Source organism: Populus euphratica, unplaced genomic scaffold (assembly GCF_000495115.2).
Source record: "Populus euphratica unplaced genomic scaffold, PopEup_1.0 scaffold210.1, whole genome shotgun sequence".
Classification (NCBI taxonomy): domain Eukaryota; kingdom Viridiplantae; phylum Streptophyta; class Magnoliopsida; order Malpighiales; family Salicaceae; genus Populus; species Populus euphratica.
Genome location: NW_011500094.1, coordinates 97,195 through 118,941, shown reverse-complemented (window position 1 = coordinate 118,941; position 21,747 = coordinate 97,195). Strand labels below are relative to the sequence as shown.

The 21,747-nt window shown below is 36.2% G+C and overlaps 1 protein-coding gene, 1 long non-coding RNA gene and 1 pseudogene across 2 annotated transcripts; 2 read left to right on the top strand and 1 right to left on the bottom strand.

The window, feature by feature from the left end:
* The first annotated feature begins 1,135 nt into the window (after positions 1 to 1,135).
* On the top strand, positions 1,136 to 6,799 carry LOC105109214 (HORMA domain-containing protein 1-like; annotated as a pseudogene).
* Positions 6,800 to 8,936: 2,137 nt separating this feature from the next.
* Positions 8,937 to 10,311, top strand: LOC105109213 (REF/SRPP-like protein At1g67360). Its single transcript, XM_011003833.1, has 2 exons — positions 8,937 to 9,374; positions 9,632 to 10,311. Exons 1-2 carry the CDS (start codon positions 9,135 to 9,137, stop codon positions 10,079 to 10,081), a joined length of 690 nt encoding a protein of 229 aa, XP_011002135.1. The 5' UTR covers positions 8,937 to 9,134; the 3' UTR covers positions 10,082 to 10,311.
* A 749-nt stretch (positions 10,312 to 11,060) lies between these two features.
* Positions 11,061 to 12,810, bottom strand: LOC105109212 (uncharacterized). Its single transcript, XR_839200.1, has 3 exons — positions 12,678 to 12,810; positions 12,175 to 12,487; positions 11,061 to 11,075 (listed from the first exon to the last, which is right to left on the bottom strand). It is a non-coding gene; the product is annotated as an uncharacterized LOC105109212 (long non-coding RNA).
* Between the last annotated feature and the right edge of the window lie 8,937 nt (positions 12,811 to 21,747).

Here is a 21,747-nt window from a genome sequence, read left to right as displayed (position 1 = left end):
AAGGTAAAGTTGTCATTTTACCATGTTTAAAAAAATAAAAAGACATAAATATTATTGTCTTAATTTAAAAAATCTTAATTTAAAGTGTAATTGAATTATTTTATTATCTTTAAAAAATTAAAAAAAACATATATATTTTTTATCAATCTTTTAATAACTAATGATTTTTATGGAAAGATCTAAATACCACTAATACCAAGGCATTTAATTGTTTTTTTTTCAAGAATAAAGACTTAATCACATTATTCTAGTGAACAATACAAATAGATATGTTTTTCAGTTAATATCATTTTAGTAATGCTTTCTAAGGTGTTTGAGAGTGTAGTAACATTTTTTTTTAAATACTTTTTTCTTGAAAATTTATCAAAATAATATATATTTTTTTAGTTTTAAAAAATTATTTTTGACATTAACACGTCAAAATCATTCTTGTCAACAACTCTTCTCTTATAGCCAATCTTAAATGGCCACGTGGCCACCTAGATCTCAAACTCGTAATTGTGATAATAGTTATTTTTTAAAATGTATTTCGCTTAAAAATATATAAAAATAATATTTTTGATATTAATATATTAAAATAATTAATTTAAAATAAAAATTTAAAAATTTTAAAAATAATATTTATACCGTAAAACCAAACAAATTCTTACATTTCTATCAAATTTAATGTTATATGCTATTGCATTTCAACATGTGTTTGTATAACATTTTAAAAGTGTGATTGATATAAAAAAATATTTTTTTATTATTTTTCAATAATTTTAATATATTAATATTAAAATTAAAAATATCTAAAAAAAATTATCTTAATACTTTAAATAAAAAATATTTTATTATTTTTCAATAATTTTAATATACTAACATTAAAATTAAAAACATCTAAAAAAATTTATCTTAATACTTTAAATAAAAAATATTTTTAAAAAACCCTATAATCAGGATACTAAAGAGACTAATAAAAATAATATCCCTCCTTTCATGCCATTCGCATGCCTGAAGCCACCAAGTTAACCATGGGTAGCAAACCCAACCACAGTCATATTGGTCTTTTACTATAGTTTTTAAACCCGGTCCAGTGTCCGGCCCAGTTCAAGGCCCGGGTTCCGGGTTTTAAAACTATAGTAAAAGACTTTTACACACCCCTCCCTTAACTAAAATCTCTCCCCGAGGAACCACTGCCTCGCATTTCCTTTACTTTAGTTTCAAACTTCAAAAACCAACCGCTTCAATCTCTCTATCATTTCTCTACTTCTCTCTCAGATTTCTGTGGAAACTCAGAACAATGGTGAGGAAAGAACAAAATAAGAATTCTAAAATCTCTGTTTCAATCCATACATTTTCGAGAATTATCTTTTTCTAATTCACTATCGTTTTTGTTTTTAAATGTGAGAGTGATTTATATCTCTGTTTCGTATTCGATCACGTTGTTGCACAGAAAGTGAAAGAAGCTGAGATCACCCAGCAGGACTCGCTTCTTCTGGTATACATATCTCAACGACTCACAATCCAATTTTCACTTTTTTTGAGCTCTTAATAAGTTCTTTTTATAACTTTTTTTTTTATTTGTAATAGAGTGTACTTGTTTGAGGTTTTATTCTGCTAAATTTTATGTGATTTAGGCTTTTGGAAGCACATTTTACACTAGTTTTTTTTCTTCCTTTTCTTCCATTGAATACTGTGTTTGAAGTTTCTGTTTGTATAAAATTTGAAAAATCTCTTTTCAGATTTATTCTATGTAATTTTTCTGCTGGATCAACTAGACCAGGTTACAAAACGCTTTATGTTTCTCAAATTCGAATCGTAGATGAAACTCGGAGCTCAATTTTGGTTTTAAACCGTAAATCATCATGAAATCTCACAATTATGTGATCATTAACCGCGAGATCGCTCTTATACCTTTATTTTATTTGGTTTCTGTTAATGAAAACTTGATCTAGTGTTATTTGATGGTATCGCTTCTTTATTTGTTGTGGAATAGACAAGGAACCTGCTCCGTATTGCTACATTCAACATCAGTTACATCAGAGGCTTGTTTCCAGAGAAGTATATCAACGACTAGTCTGTTCCTGCTTTAGGTAATCTTCTTTATTTATTTATTTTCTAATTTCGCTTCAATATATGTATGAGTCGGTGAATTTCTATGGCATTATGAGATCACAAAGCAGAGATAAAGATCAAGAAATTGATGCCTATGGATGCTGACTCTCGTAGACTGATTGATTGGAAGGAGAAAGGCATGTTGTTTTTACATCTTTGAATTATTTTCTGTTTTTTGGTTTTACTGATTTGTTTCTTTATCTTGTAAATATTTTTCTTGACTCTGTGACCCTTCTCCTGTTTGATAGGTGTCTATGATGCATTACAGAAAAAATACCTGAAGACACTTTTGTTCTGTGTTTGCAAGACTATAGATGGCCGGATGATCGAGGAGTACACATGTGAGGTTTTTTGATTTACGATACTGTACGTGGAAAATTTTGAATGGGAGTATAGTATGCTGTAACAAATTGTTGATGGTCTTCAATTGACCGTGTTTTCTTTTGATTTTTACTTTCAACACAGTCTCAGGGAAATTTCAATGCTGTCTCCTGTATTGCAGTTTCCTTCAGTTATTCTAATAATGAAAGTCAAGAGGTTTCAATGAATATCAATCGCACTGGAAACAAGAAGCAAGGAGGAACATTCAAGTGTAACTCTACAACTGAAAACACTCCCAATCAGATGAGGTGACTGAAATGAAATCTCTTCTTAATTCTGAATCTATTTCTGTCAATGTTGTGAAAATTTTCATGTTCTTAAGCAAATGATGGGACATTGTTAAAATGCAGGAGTTCTGCTCGTAAAATGGTCCGAACACTGGTCCAGCTGATGAGAACTCTGGATAAGATGCCTGAAGAGGTGAAACCCTTCAGAAACCAGATATAAGTTTATTCTCGTTGAGTTGTTGCAAGCTGGTCAAATTTTCAACTTGCAAGTGTCTAGACGATGTCTGGTTACAGCAGTAGTTAAGTTATTGACTGCAAGATGATTATCTGTTTTCTGCTTCAGCGGACAATATTGATGAAGCTCCTCTACTATGATGATGTGATGGTATGCCTTTACCCGTGTTCTTATTTAGTTTTTATCATTTATTCACTTGTGCCAGGAATGTGCCTTCGTGACGTGTTAGTCTAAAATCTGAGTTAACTCAAAGGAGAATTGGAGATGTATGAGATTGTGGTTTTTCATCCACATCGAAGTTTGGTGGTTTCTGACTGTTACTTTGGGGATTAGATATGGTTGTGGCAATGGCTTTAGCATCTACAAGGTTTATAATGTATGTAAGGTGCATGTGAATGTCTTTTGATAAATTATATTGGTTGGAGGATGTAAAAATAGCTTTACAGAATATTCTTCACTTCTCAAATTATGAGTGTACGCGCCAGGGAAGAATGTTTTAGTACAGATTATTTGACCTTGCAGCCAGCGGATTATGAGCCTCCATTCTTCAGGGGCTGCACAGAAGAAGAAGCCCATAATGCATGGACTAAGCATCCTTTGCAAATGGAGGTTGGGAATGTCAACAGCAAGCATTTTGTATTAGCTCTCAGGGTAAGGGACTGAACTGACGTGTTTGCCTGTGACCAGAAATTCCAAGCCGTGGTTCATATTGAGGTCAACTTTTGTTTGAATGGTAACGTGGACAGGTGAAGAGTGTGCTTGACCCCTGTGAGGATGGAAATGATGATATAGAGGATGATGAATTTAGTTTAGGAGCTGATTCTGAACAAAGGGATGATTCTTCCGAATCTGACAATGAGGTGAACTTACAATACTCTTTTAGTTTTATTCTTTAATTGCCACTCGAGGGTTCCAATAAGCTTAGATGAAGAAAATTGATAATTATTTACGACAAGTTACCTTAAATGACTAAGCTATCTATACAACTGTTACAAACTTGTTAACAATGTCAGGTTAACCAATCACAAGAAGATCAATACGTAGTTGCACCAGTAGGTAATTACATGAACTCCTTCTGGCCATTGTTTCATCTCCAGCTACCCCATTACTAGTTGCATTTGGTGATTTTGGTGCTACAAATAATCAATAGTTGTATTGGCAGACAAGCAATGTCCAGAGGAAGACAATGGCATGGTTGATGAAGGTAAAAATATCGATTTAAACACAAGACTTGGAACTTTCTTCACATTTACTAACTTTTCAAGGTCAAAAACAAAAAGATGGGCAATTGATATTTAATTTAGCTTGTTAACATTCTTACTTCCTTTCCTTCTCTCATTTTTGTAAGTAATTTATAGGATTGTATGGCCATTGGAGCCATTTCTGGGTTAGGGCTGTCTTTTACTAATGTGCTGTTATACGCTGCGTAGATGATACACAGGATCCAGCGGAAGATGAGCAGCAATTGGCCAGGGTGAAGGACTGGGTTAACAGCTACCATCTTGATACCATTGAGCTTACTGATGTTCTCTCTAATTTTCTAGACATCTCAGTGGTAAGGGCCACTTCTTTTCAAATTTCTGAATTGGAACCAAGCAGGAAAATTTTTTTAGCGCAACTAGCAAATGAATTCAATTCTAGACCTGACGGTATTTTTGTCTTTTTAATGCAGGTTTTGATTGAAGGTAACTCAACTTCTAATTAAAGTTAACACAGGAAAGGGTGTTACTTCTATTTTTTGTTTTCTTCTATCAAGTTTTCTGTATGTTTTGATTCTCCTTTAATTGGATTTCAGAAATCATGGACAATCTTGTAAAGGAAGATGTTTTATTGAAAACTGGAAGAGATGCTTACAGCAAAGTCAAGCAAAAGGTTCTAATTTTCTGAATAGTTAAAATTCTTTTACTTGGCTGCCTGTTTTGCTCATTCTTCTTTTCTTTTATGACACATCAGGCCTTTGAGTACGAGTTTACTGTGGTGAAAGAGGAAATAGATGGTGATGAAGCTCCTCGGGTTGAGGATATCGTGTACATGAAGGTGAGCTTTCTTCTGAATCTGATTAGTTTGAATCAACGAAGACCCTGTAGTCATTAGCATTTAACATAGCAAAGAACTTCCTATATGGATCGACATTACATGTTACATTGAACTTTGCATTTAGTGTTTTTATGTACACAACTACTTGTACTTAGGATCACCAACATAAGTTCTGCAAGAATTGGAGCCAACCAGACCAGATATACATTGAAGGAAATCAAATTTGTGTGCGTGAGAAAACTGAGATGATTTGATTCAAATCGAATTTTATTGCCAGCTTATTGATAACAAGATTGGTGAAGAGTGTTTATGAAATGATTAGCCATCTTTATTGTTACATTTTTTTTTTGAGACAAATGTTTCTCCTGTAACTTGAGATTATTCAGCTAGATGATAGATGAAAGTTTTCTTGAATTATCCACATTAGGTATCCTGATTTGACTGCTCTGATTTCAGGCTCTGTATCATGTGCTTCCAATGAAATATGTGACAATTGCAAAGCTTCAGAACAAGCTTGATGGAGAAGCCAATCGGTCTACTGTGCGCAAATTAATTGATAAAATGACCCAAGATGGCTATCTTGAAGCCAAAGGAAACCGCATGCTTGGTGTGTTTCCAAACAAAAGCCATTTCTGTTTATATTTTGAAGACCAAATTATCGCTGATGTATTTGTAACCCGTCCTATGTTGTTATAGGATAGCGTGTCATTCATTCTACTCTAACTGAGATGAAGCTTATGGAAGTCAGGAGATTCTGGGGAAATGATGCTATGGTGATTTGTTGTGATCATTATTTAACTGCGGCTTCTGATTTAGATATAAAGTGTTTTTATTTTATTTTATTTTTTAACTGGTGTTGAGCAGGAAATTGATATTAATGAACCAAATAACAATTCCAGCCATCCAGAATTCCAGAAAGATACCAGTTCAAACTTTTCCTAGAATCTTAGTATTAGTTCTTTTATTTATGCTCTATCTGAATACTAGGAACTGCTACCATATATTGTTTCTTTAAAAATCAGGGAATGATTACAATGATGGCTCAACATGTGGTGTCCTCCACTCCATTGGTTCAGATCTTACGCGCATGAAGATAAGATCAGAAATAAATCAAAATGGATCAACTAGGAGTGAACAGATTAGTTCAAAGACAAGGAACCATGGAAACACTCCCACAAGCGGGGCTGAGGTTAGTTGAGTTGTGGAATTTCTCCTTTGTGTGCATATCAATAAATCAATCCCAATACTCCACAGCTAACTAACTGATGTTTTTTTTTTTTTTTTTTGTAATTTTGTAGCCTGTTGCTTCTTCAAAAGAGAGTTTCTTTCCAGGAAAGAAGAATGCCAGAGCAAATGGAAACACGAATTACTTTGACGAGGCAGATACAGTTATCTGCAGCAGATCCTCTCAAGATAAGCGGTCCAGATAGACAAGCACTGTATGCTTCAACTTCCAAACCATGAGCTGGTTGAAGCTCTTACCTGCATATACGGCAGTCCTATTAAAACCACCAATTTGTATTACTGGTACAACGTGTCTTTTATATCTTTTGCAGGTTAAGGAGCCTATTATTCAGTGTATGAAGCGCCAGAAATCCCAAGCTGTCTGAAAGGATTAAGGAGTTTGACGTCACCAAATCTACTTTCTACTCCTTCAGAATGGTACTGACTTTTTCTCAGGGCCACAGTACAAATTATGAGAACAACAATTTACAGTACACATCTCTATAACGTTTAATATGGTAAGTGTGAATGCTTTTGCCCATACACTTGTATTTTTTGTGCTTATATGATAATGAATGAACAATGCTTTTCCCGACTATGATGCCATTCTTCATTTTCTAATTAGCTTTTTTGTTCCCCCCCTTCACGGTGGATGCTTTTTCCCATACACTTGAACTTTATGGGCTCTGATAATTGTGTCAACACCCTAAAGATGTGATGTAGGGCCAGTCAATTGCTTGCGATTCCATTGAGCAGCACTTTTGCTATTGATGTGCAGTCTGGTTCTATCAACTAAATTTTTTTTCCAGGCTACTTATTTTTTTATGAATTAATGGAGCGCTGCTAAGGACAAAAAAATATTAAAAAATAAAAAATGATTGAATTAGAAGGCGAGTTAAAATATCAATGTCGTGAAGTGTGTATAAACTGTGATTTCTCTGATAGACTAACTCATACCTTCTGTAGCATGAAAATTGGATGGCTTACCTACAAACGACAAAGTGATGGTGACAATGGCGTTGGACCATTAAGAAACTTCAAGTAGTAGCATGCCTTGGTAAGACTCGCAAATGGTTGCGTAAACTTATACTGTTTTGGATCCTCATCAAACAATGATGGATAGGGGTTGAAGCACGGGTAAGGGGTTTTCTTTATTTTTAAAGTGTTTTTTTAAATATATTAAAATAAATTTTTTATCTTTTAAAATTATTTTTAATATTCTAATATATTAAAATAAAAATTTTTATCTTTTTAAATTATTTTTAATATCAATGTATCAAAATAATTTGAAGTAAAGAAATATTTTTTTTAAAAAAATATATAAACAACAGGAACAGAAGCCTGTACGTATGCTTGTTGACTAGCTAGCCAGCTAGAATCTCGAATTGGAGCTTGGGCTTTCTTTGTTTCCTCAACAAACAAACAAGAGGCTAGAACTGTGTATGCTGATATAACTGGTATTGAGGTAGCTTTCCCAGGTTTCTATAGTGTTTGGCACTTGCCTTTCGTTTGATAAAGTAGATGTGGATTTTCCGACTTGAAACCACCGGCCACTTATCAACAAAGCCCATTGTTTTATCACTAGAGATAAAATGCAATGACGTTTGAACCAAACCATTATCTTATATTCATATTCATGATTATTCCTTTTAACATTTTATGCAATTCTAGTAGATTTTATTTCATGATATTTTTTTATATTATCCTAAGAGATAACTCACCTAGCCCCTTGATTGGGCTTCACCACTAGATTGTAATATTCCACGAAGCACCTGGGAATGGATTGTATTGATTGGCCATTGAAGTAGTATTCGTTCTCTTAAACATCTTTGTTGCTTTAATAAAGTCCATGAGTCGTGACAAGTGACAACGGAAAAGGAACAAATAAAATGGAAAATCCTCCACAAGATATCCGTAAATCTTTAATTAAATAAAATGAATCTTCAAGATCTCCTTATATCACAAATTCATAATCACAAGTTACCGCGACCAAGTTGTTCATGGGAGTATTAGAGAATTGTCGCTTGTAATTTTTAGGGCACGGATAAAAATAGAGTAGATTTTATTTTTCAAAGTATTTTTTTTTATAAAATATATTAAAATAATATTTTTTATTTTTAAAATTTATTTTAATATTAACACATTAAAACAATTAATTTAAATCTATTTTTTAAAAATATTTAAATTTTTAAAAATACAGTTAAAATACAGTACCAAACAAAATATAAATTGTTAAAAAATAGTAATATAGAGGTGTAATTAAATTCATCAGCTCTTAAATTTATTTTAAAAATTATTAATTTGAGTGCTACTAATTTTAAAATAAAATTATTAAATTTTTTTATAATTATTAACTTTAAAATATTAAAAGATTAGTTGAGATGTTTTTAACTGTTCAGACATCTACCATTAAAAGAAAAAAAAAAAGAAAAAGAAATAGTAACATCTTCCCAATTTCTCACAAATTTTGCCTGGTACATGGAATGGAAAAATACAAGTCGCTATTTTTCCAAAATTTTCCACTAGAGTGGACCCTATTGTTCCCCTAGGGACCACAAAGAACAAAATATAAAGAGGCTACACCAATATTACCACCCTCCACCACGTCACCGACCACCACGTGTCCTTCCCGAAACCTCTACTTTCTCCTAGGCTCCTCTACATGACCCCACCCTACAAAATCCTACAAAAACATAACGAAATCCCAATCCCACACATCCAGATCTCCTCTCAACCGTCAGATCATTCGTACGACTTAGAGTCATTAACACATATGACGCGATCTCCCTTGCCCTATAAAGGCAAACCCTGATTCTCGTCTTTCCTTTACGAGAACACGCTCTAAAACGCAAAGAATAAGCATTGAATAAATAAAAAAAATAAAAATCAAATTTTCTTCTTCACTTTGGTTAGTTTAGGTTTTGACGCGGATCATGGAGGTAGAGAACAGCAAGAGGAAAGATTTAGATCTGAAGCATTTGGGGTTTGTGAGGATAGCTGCAATTCAGGTTTTGGTTTGCGTTTCCAATCTTTACGATTATGCGAAACGCAACTCGGGGCCTTTGAGATCTGCTGTTGGAACTGTTGAGGGCACTGTTAATGCTGTGGTGGGTCCTGTTTATGAGAAATTCAAGGGCGTCCCCGATCATCTTCTTGTCTTTCTTGATCACAAGGTAATTCTTCATGCTTTGATTGTCGGTTTCTTATTTGATTTTCTTTATTTCGATCTATGCGTTTTTTTCATTCTCTTTTGATCTTTGAGGTTTTTTCTATCGTTTCCTTGCTTTATTGATGATTTACTTGTATTTTTCACAAAGATTACTGTATCTTTTCTTGATGTTTCTTTGATTTATAGAAGAAAAAGCAGTTAGATTATTTTTTATATGGTTGTGAAAAAACAGAGGCTAATGACTGTATTTGATGGCTGCAGGTAGATGAAGCAACAATCAAGTTTGATAAGCGTGCTCCTCCTGTTGCTAAGCAAGTTGTGAGCCAAGCACGCTATTTGATCGAGAAAGCGTCGGAGAAGGCCAAGGTGCTTGCGAACGAATTCCAAGCTGGAGGACCACGTGCTGCTGTGCATTATGTATCTACAGAGTCCAAGCATTTATTCCTCACTGAATCTGTGAAGTTGTGGGTTAAACTCGACCAATATCCTTCGGTCCACAAAGTTGCAGAGGTGGCTGTTCCCACAGCTGCGCAGTGGTCAGAGAAGTACAACCATTTCGTTAAGGAGATGAGCCAGAAGGGTTATGTAGTGTTTGGTTACCTGCCTGTGGTTCCAGTTGATGAGATCTCCAACGCATTCAAGCAAGGTGAAGCAGAGGAGAAAGAAGATGCAACTGCACATAAAGACCCGGATTCGTCAGACTCCGATTAAAAAAATTGCATCGAGAGTAAGGGCATCCTTGGCCTAGTAGTATGGTTGGTGAAAATCTCAATAGGGTTTGTGGGTGTTGGGGCATCTTTTGCTTAGTGTTTAAATGTGAACTGCATGCCAATATGTAAATGAAACTCGGTTGACCCTTCCTTTGTATCAATGGATGTGAATGTATTGTAATTCTTCTTCATATGTTTTTTGGAAATGATAGCGCAGGATTAGTTGCGTTTTTGAGTGCGTGTCAGCATCTGCTCCCTTGTATCTTGAACCCCCTGGCCTAATGGATTGGCTCTTGAGATATGCAACCACACTGCGGTTTTAAGCAGCCTGTATTTATCTTCCGCCGGATGTGGTTCTTGTTCGGGCAAAAACATTAAATTTGATGCTCCTTCATGTGGTGGTTTTAAGCAGCCTGTATTTTGGAAGATCCTGTGTGTTCTTCAGGGTTTCAAGTTTACATCGCTTTCATTCTCAGGAATGAACTCTCTCGCAGGTCTGTTCTCAAAAGATTGCATTATATCATGAAGAGACATGGCATAGAGCGTGGTCGTACAACCGCGTTGGATGATTACATGTAAAATTTACGACAGATTTTCTATACAGCACGTCGAACAGGTCAATGAACATCTTAGAAATCGTTTTCACGTTTTGAAATCTGAATATAATAATAATAAAAAAGTTTGCAAATTACAAGGAGCAGTTGCAACTGCCTTCTTGTTTATCTTACCTGCGGTCCAAATTCTGATAAATTACCCTGTCCATGCCACCCCTACTAAGCAAAAATAGCAAGGTTATCTAGGAACAATGATGAGGTACAAGGAAAATACGGGAATCTTTCCCTGATCAAGTGAGAAAAGAGCTATTAAAACTCGTAAAAGGTGTCAAACCAACCGACACTCGTACTGTCCACAGAATACATGACATTAAACATCAATCTCCACTCTGTTTCCTCCAAGAAAGCCCCTTGTCAGCATGCTAAAGGAAACTGAGCTTTCTGCATCCATGGGAGAAGATTGATGAGCACTGATTGCATGATCAAAGATACCAGTCACAGTTCTCTACTAGATTTGGAGATTCAAAAAGTTATCCATTAGACTCAAATAAAATATGCTTCCCCAAATATCTTGTGATAATGATAAATAAGTTTCACTTTGATAAACAGTATGCAATGACCCAGAAGATCAAGCTTTAGACGAAGTCATGTTATCAATAATTAGAAGCACAGAAAATTCATTTTTATTTCCTAAGCAAAGTAACAGATGATGAATAGCATCACACACCATGTGCATGCTTCCAATCAACCACTAAACCAGGTTTCAAGGTTCCAAAACATATCCCCTAAGCTGCTTCATCCCTACTCATGTGAAATGCATAAAAAGATTCAAACTATAAAAGCCTAAGAATAAAAAATGCGTTATAGACCGATATTCCACACAAACATACTCCACTAAAAGCACAGTATGGTAAAATTTGTTATGGTTACTTACAAGTAAATTTATGAAGCTAAATGCCTTCGTGAGATCAAACAATGGTATAGTAGCTTAGAGATCGAATCATCTTGAGATCAAATGATAACTGCATTTTCTTACATTTTTACAACCTGATTCATCATTGCCCCTCCAGGCAACCTCATATTCTCATTGTCAATGCCATCGATACATTCAGCCAGAGTTCCAATAAAAAAGTACAAAGTCGTTTGTGCTGGTGCGAAAATCTTTTTTGGTTGTTAGGTGAAGAAAAAAATCTCAAATTGCAGATCTTGTAAGATAAAAGTAAACCGAAAATCACCTCAAATTCCACACCCTCAAATAAAAAAAGCCTATTGATGTAAGGTCATAAACTTTACAAAAGTCATGTCATTCAATAAAACTCTTAATGCTACATGAATGCGAGAAAACCTAGGAACACGAAGCCACCAAACAAAATAACCACAACATCTTCAATCAATAATTCAGCAGCACGCAAGTTAACTTGAACATCCACGCTAATTTAAAAAAAATAATTCAGCAGAACATGCTCCACACCACACAAATATACCAACATAACACCAATCTAGTTTAAACCCAGTAGAACTTGAAAAAAAAAAAAAAAACCTTGAGTCAATGCCTTCATTCACTTGGGGGAACCATAGCTATCTTGAAGGAGGTCATCATAGGGGTCCCTTCGACCAGGCACCTGGCTAATCTGAGCATCCCAAGCAAGCTGTGCATTGTGGCGCTCAAATGTCCAAAACCCATAAGGGCGAAGGGGATAGCTCCACATCTCCTTAGTCTTTTGGCATCGATCCTTGACAGCATACACGCGCTCCCTGAACTTCCGGTCCCTCTCCTTTGGATCCTCCATTAACCTCAGAACCAAATTCTCAGCAAATTCCATAATGAACCCCATCTTCTCTTCCTAAGAAACCTGATTTCCCAATCAAAAAACACGGAATAAGAAAAACCAGTTCATGAATTCTCTCAAAGGAAACCCAAATCAAGAATACTGGCCAAATTGGACCAGATAACTATTAAAATATAACAATCAAATCGATCTAATGAGCCCAAATTAATAATGAAGAGAATCAATTTAAATAAGTATTAACAGCAGAGATTACCCGTTCAGTTTTGAGACCTCGCTAAGCAACAAACAACGTTTCCGGCTTCGATTGATTGTTCTGTTGGGAAGATGAGAGGGGATCAGAAACCAGTTAAAGCAACGCAATAATGCAAAGTGCTGGAGTATAGATTTGGGTCAGGGCCGTGGAGTCATGTTGTTAAAGCCCATGACAAGATAGTAAGGACACGAGACCAGGATCAGCATGGGCGTGCAAATCATAATTATATATTTTACACATATACTCAGCATCAAATTAATGTGAAATATTAAAACTTTAAATCATTTAAAGGAATGATAGCATAGCAATGAAACCCAGCTGCTACATGACATGTTCTCTGTGCATCAGGTGTTGTGTTGTGCCGGGGGGGGGGTGTTTAGAAATATTAGGTTAGGTTGTTTTTTAAAATGTTTTTAATTTAAAAATATATTAATATTTATAAATATAAAAATTTAATTTTTTATAAAATATTATTTGAACCGTGTTTGTAAGCAACATCTTAAAATTATACCCCTGCATATATAATGTGAGGGGAAAAAAATGTTTTATACCAACAAAAAAAAAAGTTTATTGTTTGAACAATATTGTGATAATTTTTATATTTTAATTTTTTTTCATTTAAAACAATATTAATTCGATATTTTTTAAGATTTTGTTATACTAATATAAAAAAATTAAAAATATTTTTTAAAAACCAATTATCAAATATGCCAATAATAATAATAATAATAATAAAAAGGGCTAGGAGGAGAGCAAAAACTACAAGCATTCTGAAGGCTCGATGCTTGGGCAGTACTTATCATTATGAGGAAAGAACAAAGAAGAGTACTGTAGTCATTTCTATAATACTTGAATCTGAGCTTCAAATGCATGTAATTATCAAGCAAACATAAAGATCGAACATAAGGAAAAATAATAATGACAACTACAATAAGAAGTTGTGTCCTCGTCATTTATTTTCTTGGAGATATAGCACAAAAGCTAAAACAGGACACAATTTCCAGTTAAGCTAGTCAGTTCTGCTAGATTTCTCGAATTAGCCGACTCTTTTACCCTCTCCTTACTTCCAAGTTCGGTTCAACAATTCATTTATACAGCTACATTATGTACAACAACAAGCTATAAAAGAAAGTGATAATTTCAGGATTTGGAGGATTAATCGAGATGCCCATAGCTAAAAGAAAAGAAAAGAAAGTGACACAGGCCAATTACACCCAAAACTCGAGTTATAAAGTATAGGGATCAATCAGCCCTTTGTCTTCCTGCGGTGAGTCAGTTATTGCCTGTTGGGAACTGGGATGAGGAAGGAAAGGGGCAATCTTTTCGACAGTCAGTGGCTTTTTAAAGCATCCATTCAGGCCTGCACTAATGAACTGATCTATCTTCTCAGATGCAGACTCGGAGCTGAAACCAACTATCTTACTCTTCACACCGAGGGCTCGCAGCGATCTTGTTGCCTACCATAAAATTACAATCGAAGAAGCAGATGTAAATAAGCAAATGCATGCCGATAGCATAAAGTGAGAAAAATCTAACAACTTCCATGAAATAATCTTCGAGAGTTATAATATTAGCAAACAGCTGGAGGATATATACATCTCTCCTGATGCGGATCAGCCTAACACCAAGCATAATCATGCCAACAACCCATTGGAGGTGCCAATTGGGCCAATCACAAGAGCTAGGGCTAAGAAGCTTAAAGAAGCATTGAATGGGCTTGTTCAGAATATATGGAACAAAATGGACCTAGAGAGGCTTGGAACATTTAAGGAGCATGAAGAACAGCCTTTAATTCATTTAGTTCAGGTCCAAGAAGAGCCCAATTCATGTGGAACAAGGGGTTGATGTGTCCGGCCCAATACCAGCCTTGTTAGGCTTGTCTTTTCTAATACTACAAGGATAAAGAGTCAGCAATTTATTCTCCTAACTAAGTAAGGAAGTTGGCCAAATCTTACTCCTAAAGAGGGGAGGACTATTTAATACTTTTCCTCACTTAGGAAGGAAAGTAATTAAATCAGCAACAAAGGAGGAAATTTGTTTTCTTATTTGTCCAAGTTAAACAAGGAATTCCAAGCTAATCAAGGACATCAAAGGGGGCAGCAACACAAATTTTCCAAATCAGATTTTTCCAATTTTGTTTAGGATTTGTTAAGGGTGACAAATCTGATTCTAGCTTATTTAGGATGGTATTTTCGGATTTTTAATATTTTTAGTATTTTTCTTCTTAGTTTTTGGGTTATTATTACTTATTTGGGTCAATTGTAAGTGGGCTACATATAAGTCCACCTAAGGGAGGTCCATTAGGGTTTCTTTAAGTTCAAATTCAGTATAAATAAAGGCATAACCCAAACATGTAAAGGTTACGCAATTTTCAGATTAATAAAACTTCTTTGCTGCACTTATTGTGTGTTGGTGGGATAATCTCCCTTCCTTGGTTCTCTAAAGAACTGAAAACGACTTATCGAAGAACAACTGACTTCGTGGCGTCATCCTTATACTTCTCGTTCGCGAATCAATATTCGTTGGGTGGGGGTTTCTGTTTTCAATAGTGCTGGTGCCTAGGTACAAGTTATCTTTGTGTCACACTCCTATCAAACCTGATTTACTTGGCTTTCCGGGAATTGGCATCTTTGCGTGTGGGTTGCGTGACCATGTGATCACGAGGTTCGCATCATTTGGTATCAGAGCTTGGCTCCATTAATCAGGTTATATCCTCCTGAAATTTTCGTTTCTTGTTAATTCCGCAAAAAATTCCTTAGTATCCAATTTCTTCTTCTCCTCGAATTTGCGGCATATAAAAAAGAAAAAAAAATTGTTATTTCATTCTGTTATTGTTAAAAATAAATAATTAGCTTCGAAAACAAAAAAAAAAAGAAAAAAAATTGTTCAAAAAGACGTTTATTAGATTCTGCCGCAGAAAACTAAACAAGGGACAATTGGATCAAATCAACTCGGAATTAGCTCAAATTTGATATTCGAATTACTGGGGTCCTAATCGCATTACATATCAAATTTGGGGTCAATTGGATATCATTTGCTTTGGGTTTCAAATTCGGGTCTATTCAGGTCTGATTCATAACGTTTTTACGTCAGTATATCAAACGTTGTCATAAATTGCTCAAACCTTATATTCTGTCTATTTGGGTTGATATCGCACTATATCTGAAATTTTAACTCAATTGAACATTATTTACTTTAGGTTCCAGATTCGGACTTAACTTGTCGTAAACGAGTCTGTCTTGCGTCACCGTTTCAAAATTCGCTTGCTTTTTGTTGATTTCATTTCTTGCAGTTTATTTTCATCATATCCAACATATTTGGGTGTTTTTTTAATGATTTTGCATATTTTTTGTTTCTGTTTTTATTCGCGTCTTCAGTTTCGTTCATATTTCGGATAGACTCGCTTGCTACTCACGAGACTATCATCGCAGTTTCGTTTTGCTTGTTTTCTAGTTTTTTCATTGCTTCTTGAGTCATATATATATTTGGCTAGCGCTGCCAAGTTGGTTCTATTTGGTGTTGGTTTCAGTTTCGCAAGAACCGCAAGAAGGTGAGACGAGAGGTGTGAGCGTGTGAGGATATTAAGAGTGTTTGAGCGAAACACGAGTGACGTGAGGATAAATTTTCTTTTACCACTAACAACTTTTTGCAGGTACTATCATGTCAGATCAAAACAATACACCGCCCCATCCCGAGGGAGAACTTACATTTCAAATGCAAGCCATGACACAAATGATGGAGAGGATGAATTTTGTGATGGGAAATGTGTGCGACAGACTTGATAGGGTGGAGAAACGTGGTAACGAGGCTGGTACGAGCACCCAAAATGTGAAGCTTGGGGTGGAACCGAAAGCAAACAATAGCAGTAGGGCCAACAGGCCAACAAGGTGGGCTGATTGTGAGGATTTTGAGGAGGCCGTTGGTGATATCGGTGATGGTGTTTTTGATGATGAGGCCATAGACTACCGGGAAGGTTTTCGGCAGCCTAGAAACCGAAGGGATTATGGGAATAGAACTAGGGGCCAATTCGGCCAAAGGGAAAATTTCCGTAGTGTTGGGGGACATGCTGATTTAGATGGTGATTTGGATGCTATCAAACTGAAAATACCTTCTTTTCAAGGTAAAAACGATCCCGAGGCATATTTGGAGTGGGAAAAAAAGGTGGATTGGATTTTTGATTGCCATAACTATTCGAAGGCGAAGAAAGTGAAATTGGTAGTCATCGAATTCATGGATTATGCACTGATTTGGTGGGATCAGAATGTTACTAGTAGAAGACGGAGTGGAGAGAGGCCGGTAGCGTCGTGGGAGGAGATGAAAGTGTTGATGAGAAGGCGATTTGTGCCTAACCACTATTATAGAGATTTGTATCTGAAATTGCAGGGTTTGAATCAGGGTTCTAGGTCCGTGGATGAGTATTTCAAGGAAATAGAGATTGCCATGATTCCGGCCAACGTGATTGAGGATCGGGAAGCTACTATGGCTAGGTTTCTAAATGGACTGAATAGGGACATTGCAAATGTTGTAGAATTACAACACTGTGTGGAATTGGAAGACATGGTCCATATGGCAACGAAGGTAGAGAGACAAATAAAGAGAAGGGGCAGTACACGTTTTCAGACCAATTCGGCTTCATCTTCCTCAACATGGAGGCTGAATTTGAAAAAAGAGGGGGCTGTCCAACCAAAGCCTTATGCAAAGGCTGAACCACCTAAGGCCAAAAAGGATACTTATACGGATGGGAAAGGTAAATCTGAATCTCAACCTACTCGTGATAGAGATATTAAATGCTTTAAATGTTTAGGGAAGGGGCACATTGCATCTCAGTGTCCAAACCGAAGAGTTATGCTTATAAAAGATAATGGGGATGTTGAATCTGAAAGTGAGAAATCTGAAAGTGAAGAGATGCCACCTTTGATGGATTGTAGCGATGAGGAGATTGCATACCCTGTTGAGGGGGAGGCTTTGGTTATAAGACGTGCGCTGAACATGCAAATCAAAGAAGATGATGTAGATCAGCAACGGGAAAATATATTTCACACTCGATGTCACATCCAAAACAAGGTATGTAGCATGATAATTGATGGAGGTAGTTGTGCTAATGTTGCTAGTGATACACTTGTGAAGAAATTGAATCTGAGTTGTATTAAGCATCCTAGGCCTTATAGATTGCAATGGTTGAATGAATGTGGTGAAGTGAGGGTTACTAAGCAGGTTTTGATTGCGTTTGCTATTGGGAAGTATTCTGATGAGATTTTATGTGATGTCGTCCCGATGCATGCTAGTCACTTACTTTTGGGGCGTCCATGGCAGTTTGATCGGAAAGCGATTCATGATGGGTTCAGAAATAGGTTCACTATTGTAAAGGATGGTAAAACCATCACTCTTGTACCTCTTTCTCCAAAACAAGTGTATGATGATCAAATCAAATTAAAAAAGGAATGTGAGGATGGGAAGAGTGAAAATTCACGTGAGGACAATGGTGAGAGAAAACCATCAGATTCGGCTAAATCTAAATCATTAATTAAACCGGTTGAGAGTGGAGGTAAAAACCGAGGAGTGAAGAAAGTAAGCTTGTGTGATGATAATAGTGTGGAAAAATTAAAGAAACAACCTAATTTTTATGCAAAAGGATCTCAAATCAGATCTGCATTTTTTACTAATAAGCCAATGATCTTACTTGTGTATAAGGAGGCTTATTTTAACACTAACGATCTTGATTCTGCTATTCCTAGTGTGGCTGTTTCTTTGATGCAGGAGTTTGATGATGTATTCCCTGAAGACATCCCTAATGGATTACCACCATTAAGGGGGATTGAACATCAAATTGATCTTGTGCCCGGAGCTTCAATTCCTAACCGTCCAGCCTATAGAAGCAACCCCGAGGAGACGAAGGAGCTTCAAAGGCAAGTAGATGAGTTGATGATGAAGGGGTACATTCGTGAGAGTATGAGTCCTTGTGCTGTGCCAGTGCTACTTGTGCCTAAAAAGGATGGAACATGGAGGATGTGTGTTGATTGTCGTGCTGTCAATAACATAACGGTAAAGTATCGACATCCTATTCCTAGGCTTGATGACATGCTAGATGAGTTACATGGATCATGTATTTTCTCTAAGATTGACTTAAAAAGTGGGTACCATCAAATTAGGATGAAAGAGGGTGATGAGTGGAAAACTGCATTTAAGACTAAGCATGGTTTATATGAATGGTTAGTCATGCCGTTTGGACTTACAAATGCGCCTAGCACGTTTATGCGTTTAATGAATCATGTCTTGCGTGCATTTATAGGTAAGTTTGTTGTTGTGTATTTTGATGACATTTTGATCTATAGCAAGAACTTAAATGAGCATCTTGATCATTTGCGTAATGTACTTAGTGTGTTGCGTAGTGAGCGATTATATGCTAATCTTAAGAAGTGTACCTTTTGCATGGAAAAAATTGTGTTTCTTGGCTATGTCGTTACTGCACAGGGTATCGAGATGGATGAGGAGAAAGTTAAAGCCATCCGAGATTGGCCTACACCAAAATCGGTAAGTGAGGTAAGGAGTTTTCATGGACTTGCTAGTTTTTATAGAAGGTTTGTGAAGGATTTTAGTACTATTGCTGCACCTTTAACTGAAATTGTGAAAAAGTCTGTTGGATTCAAATGGAATGATGCACAAGATGAGGCTTTTAAATTGTTGAAGGATAAGCTTTGTTCGGCACCTGTTTTAGCTTTGCCAGACTTTACAAGAGCTTTTGAAGTAGAATGTGATGCGTCAGGTATCAGAATAGGAGCTGTGTTAATGCAGGATAGGAGGCCCATTGCATATTTCAGCGAAAAACTTAATGGGGCAGCCTTGAATTACCCTACATATGACAAGGAACTCTATGCCTTGGTAAGAACTTTAGAGACGTGGCAACATTACCTGTGGCCCAAGGAGCTTGTCATACACTCTGATCATGAATCATTGAAGCACTTGAAAGGGCAAGGTAAATTGAGTAGGAGACATGCCAAATGGGTTGAATTTATTGAAACATTTCCGTATGTGATCAAGTATAAGCAAGGGAAAGAAAACATTGTGGCTGATGCACTTTCACGCAGGTATGTTCTTTTATCTACTTTGGATGCTAGATTTCTAGGATTTGAACACATAAAAGAATTGTACAAGGATGATAGTGATTTTGCTAATGTTTACAATGCTTGCGAAACTTCAGCTTTTGGAAAGTTTTATAGACTTGATGGATATTTGTTTAAAGAGAGTCGTTTGTGTGTTCCATTAAGTTCTATGCGTGAATTGCTTGTACGTGAAGCACATGGAGGCGGGTTGATGGGGCATTTTGGTGTTGTTAAGACTTTGGATGTGTTGCATGAGCATTTTTATTGGCCTAAAATAAAAAAAGATGTGCAACGCATATGTGATAAATGCATAACTTGTAGGAAAGCAAAGTCTAGGACTCAACCGCATGGCATGTATACCCCTTTGCCTGTACCGAAAGAACCTTGGGTAGACATTTCGATGGACTTTGTCTTGGGTTTACCTAGGTCAAAACGGGGCAGGGATTCCATCTTTGTAGTTGTTGATAGGTTTTCAAAGATGGCACATTTCATTCCATGTCATAAAACTGACGATGCAACTAACATTGCTGATTTGTTCTTTAGGGAGATAGTACGACTTCACGGGGTCCCTAAGAGCATTGTTTCTGATAGAGATGTTAAGTTCCTTAGCTATTTTTGGAAGGTGTTATGGGGAAAAATGGGTACAAAACTGTTGTTTTCAACTACTTGTCACCCCCAAACAGATGGACAAACCGAAGTAGTTAATAGGACCTTAACACAACTTTTGCGTGTTGTCATTCAAAAGAACTTAAAGAATTGGGAAGATTGTTTGCCATTTATAGAGTTTGCATATAATCGTAGTGTGCACTCTACTACTGAATTTTCACCATTTGAAATTGTGTATGGATTTAACCCTCTAACTCCAATGGATTTGATCCCTTTGCCTATTGATGAAAGGGTTAGTTTGGATGGTAATCGTAAAGCACAGGTGGTGAAAACTCTTCATGAGAGTGTGCGGCAACAGATTAAAAGGAGGAATCGCGTGTATGCGACCAAAGCCAATAAGGGGCGCAAACATGTTGTCTTTCAGCCTGGCGATTGGGTTTGGGTGCATATGCGCAAGGAGAGATTTCCGGCCCAGAGGAAGTCAAAGCTACAACCACGAGGAGATGGGCCGTTTCAGATCCTTGAGAGGATCAATGACAACGCTTATAAAGTTGATTTGCCAGGTGAGTATAGTGTTAGTGCTACCTTTAATGTTTCTGATCTTACTCTGTTTGATGTAGGTGATGATTCGAGGTCGAATCCTTTTGAAGAGAGAGGGGATGATGCGGATCAGCCTAACACCAAGCATAATCATGCCAACAACCCATTGGAGGTGCCAATTGGGCCAATCACAAGAGCTAGGGCTAAGAAGCTTAAAGAAGCATTGAATGGGCTTGTTCAGAATATATGGAACAAAATGGACCTAGAGAGGCTTGGAAAATTTAAGGAGCATGAAGAACAGCCTTTAATTCATTTAGTTCAGGTCCAAGAAGAGCCCAATTCATGTGGAACAAGGGGTTGATGTGTCCGGCCCAATACCAGCCTTGTTAGGCTTGTCTTTTCTAATACTACAAGGATAAAGAGTCAGCAATTTATTCTCCTAACTAAGTAAGGAAGTTGGCCAAATCTTATTCCTATAGAGGGGAGGACTATTTAATGTTTTTCCTCACTTAGGAAGGAAAGTAATTAAATCAGCAACAAAGGAGGAAATTTGTTTTCTTATTTGTCCAAGTTAAACAAGGAATTCCAAGCTAATCAAGGACATCAAAGGGGGCAACAACACAAATTTTCCAAATCAGATTTTTCCAATTTTGTTTAGGATTTGTTAAGGGTGACAAATCTGATTCTAGCTTATTTAGGATGATATTTTCGGATTTTTTAGTATTTTTAGTATTTTCTTCTTAGTTTTTGGGTTATTATTACTTATTTGGGTCAATTGTAAGTGGGCTACATATAAGTCCACCTAAGGGAGGTCCATTAGGGTT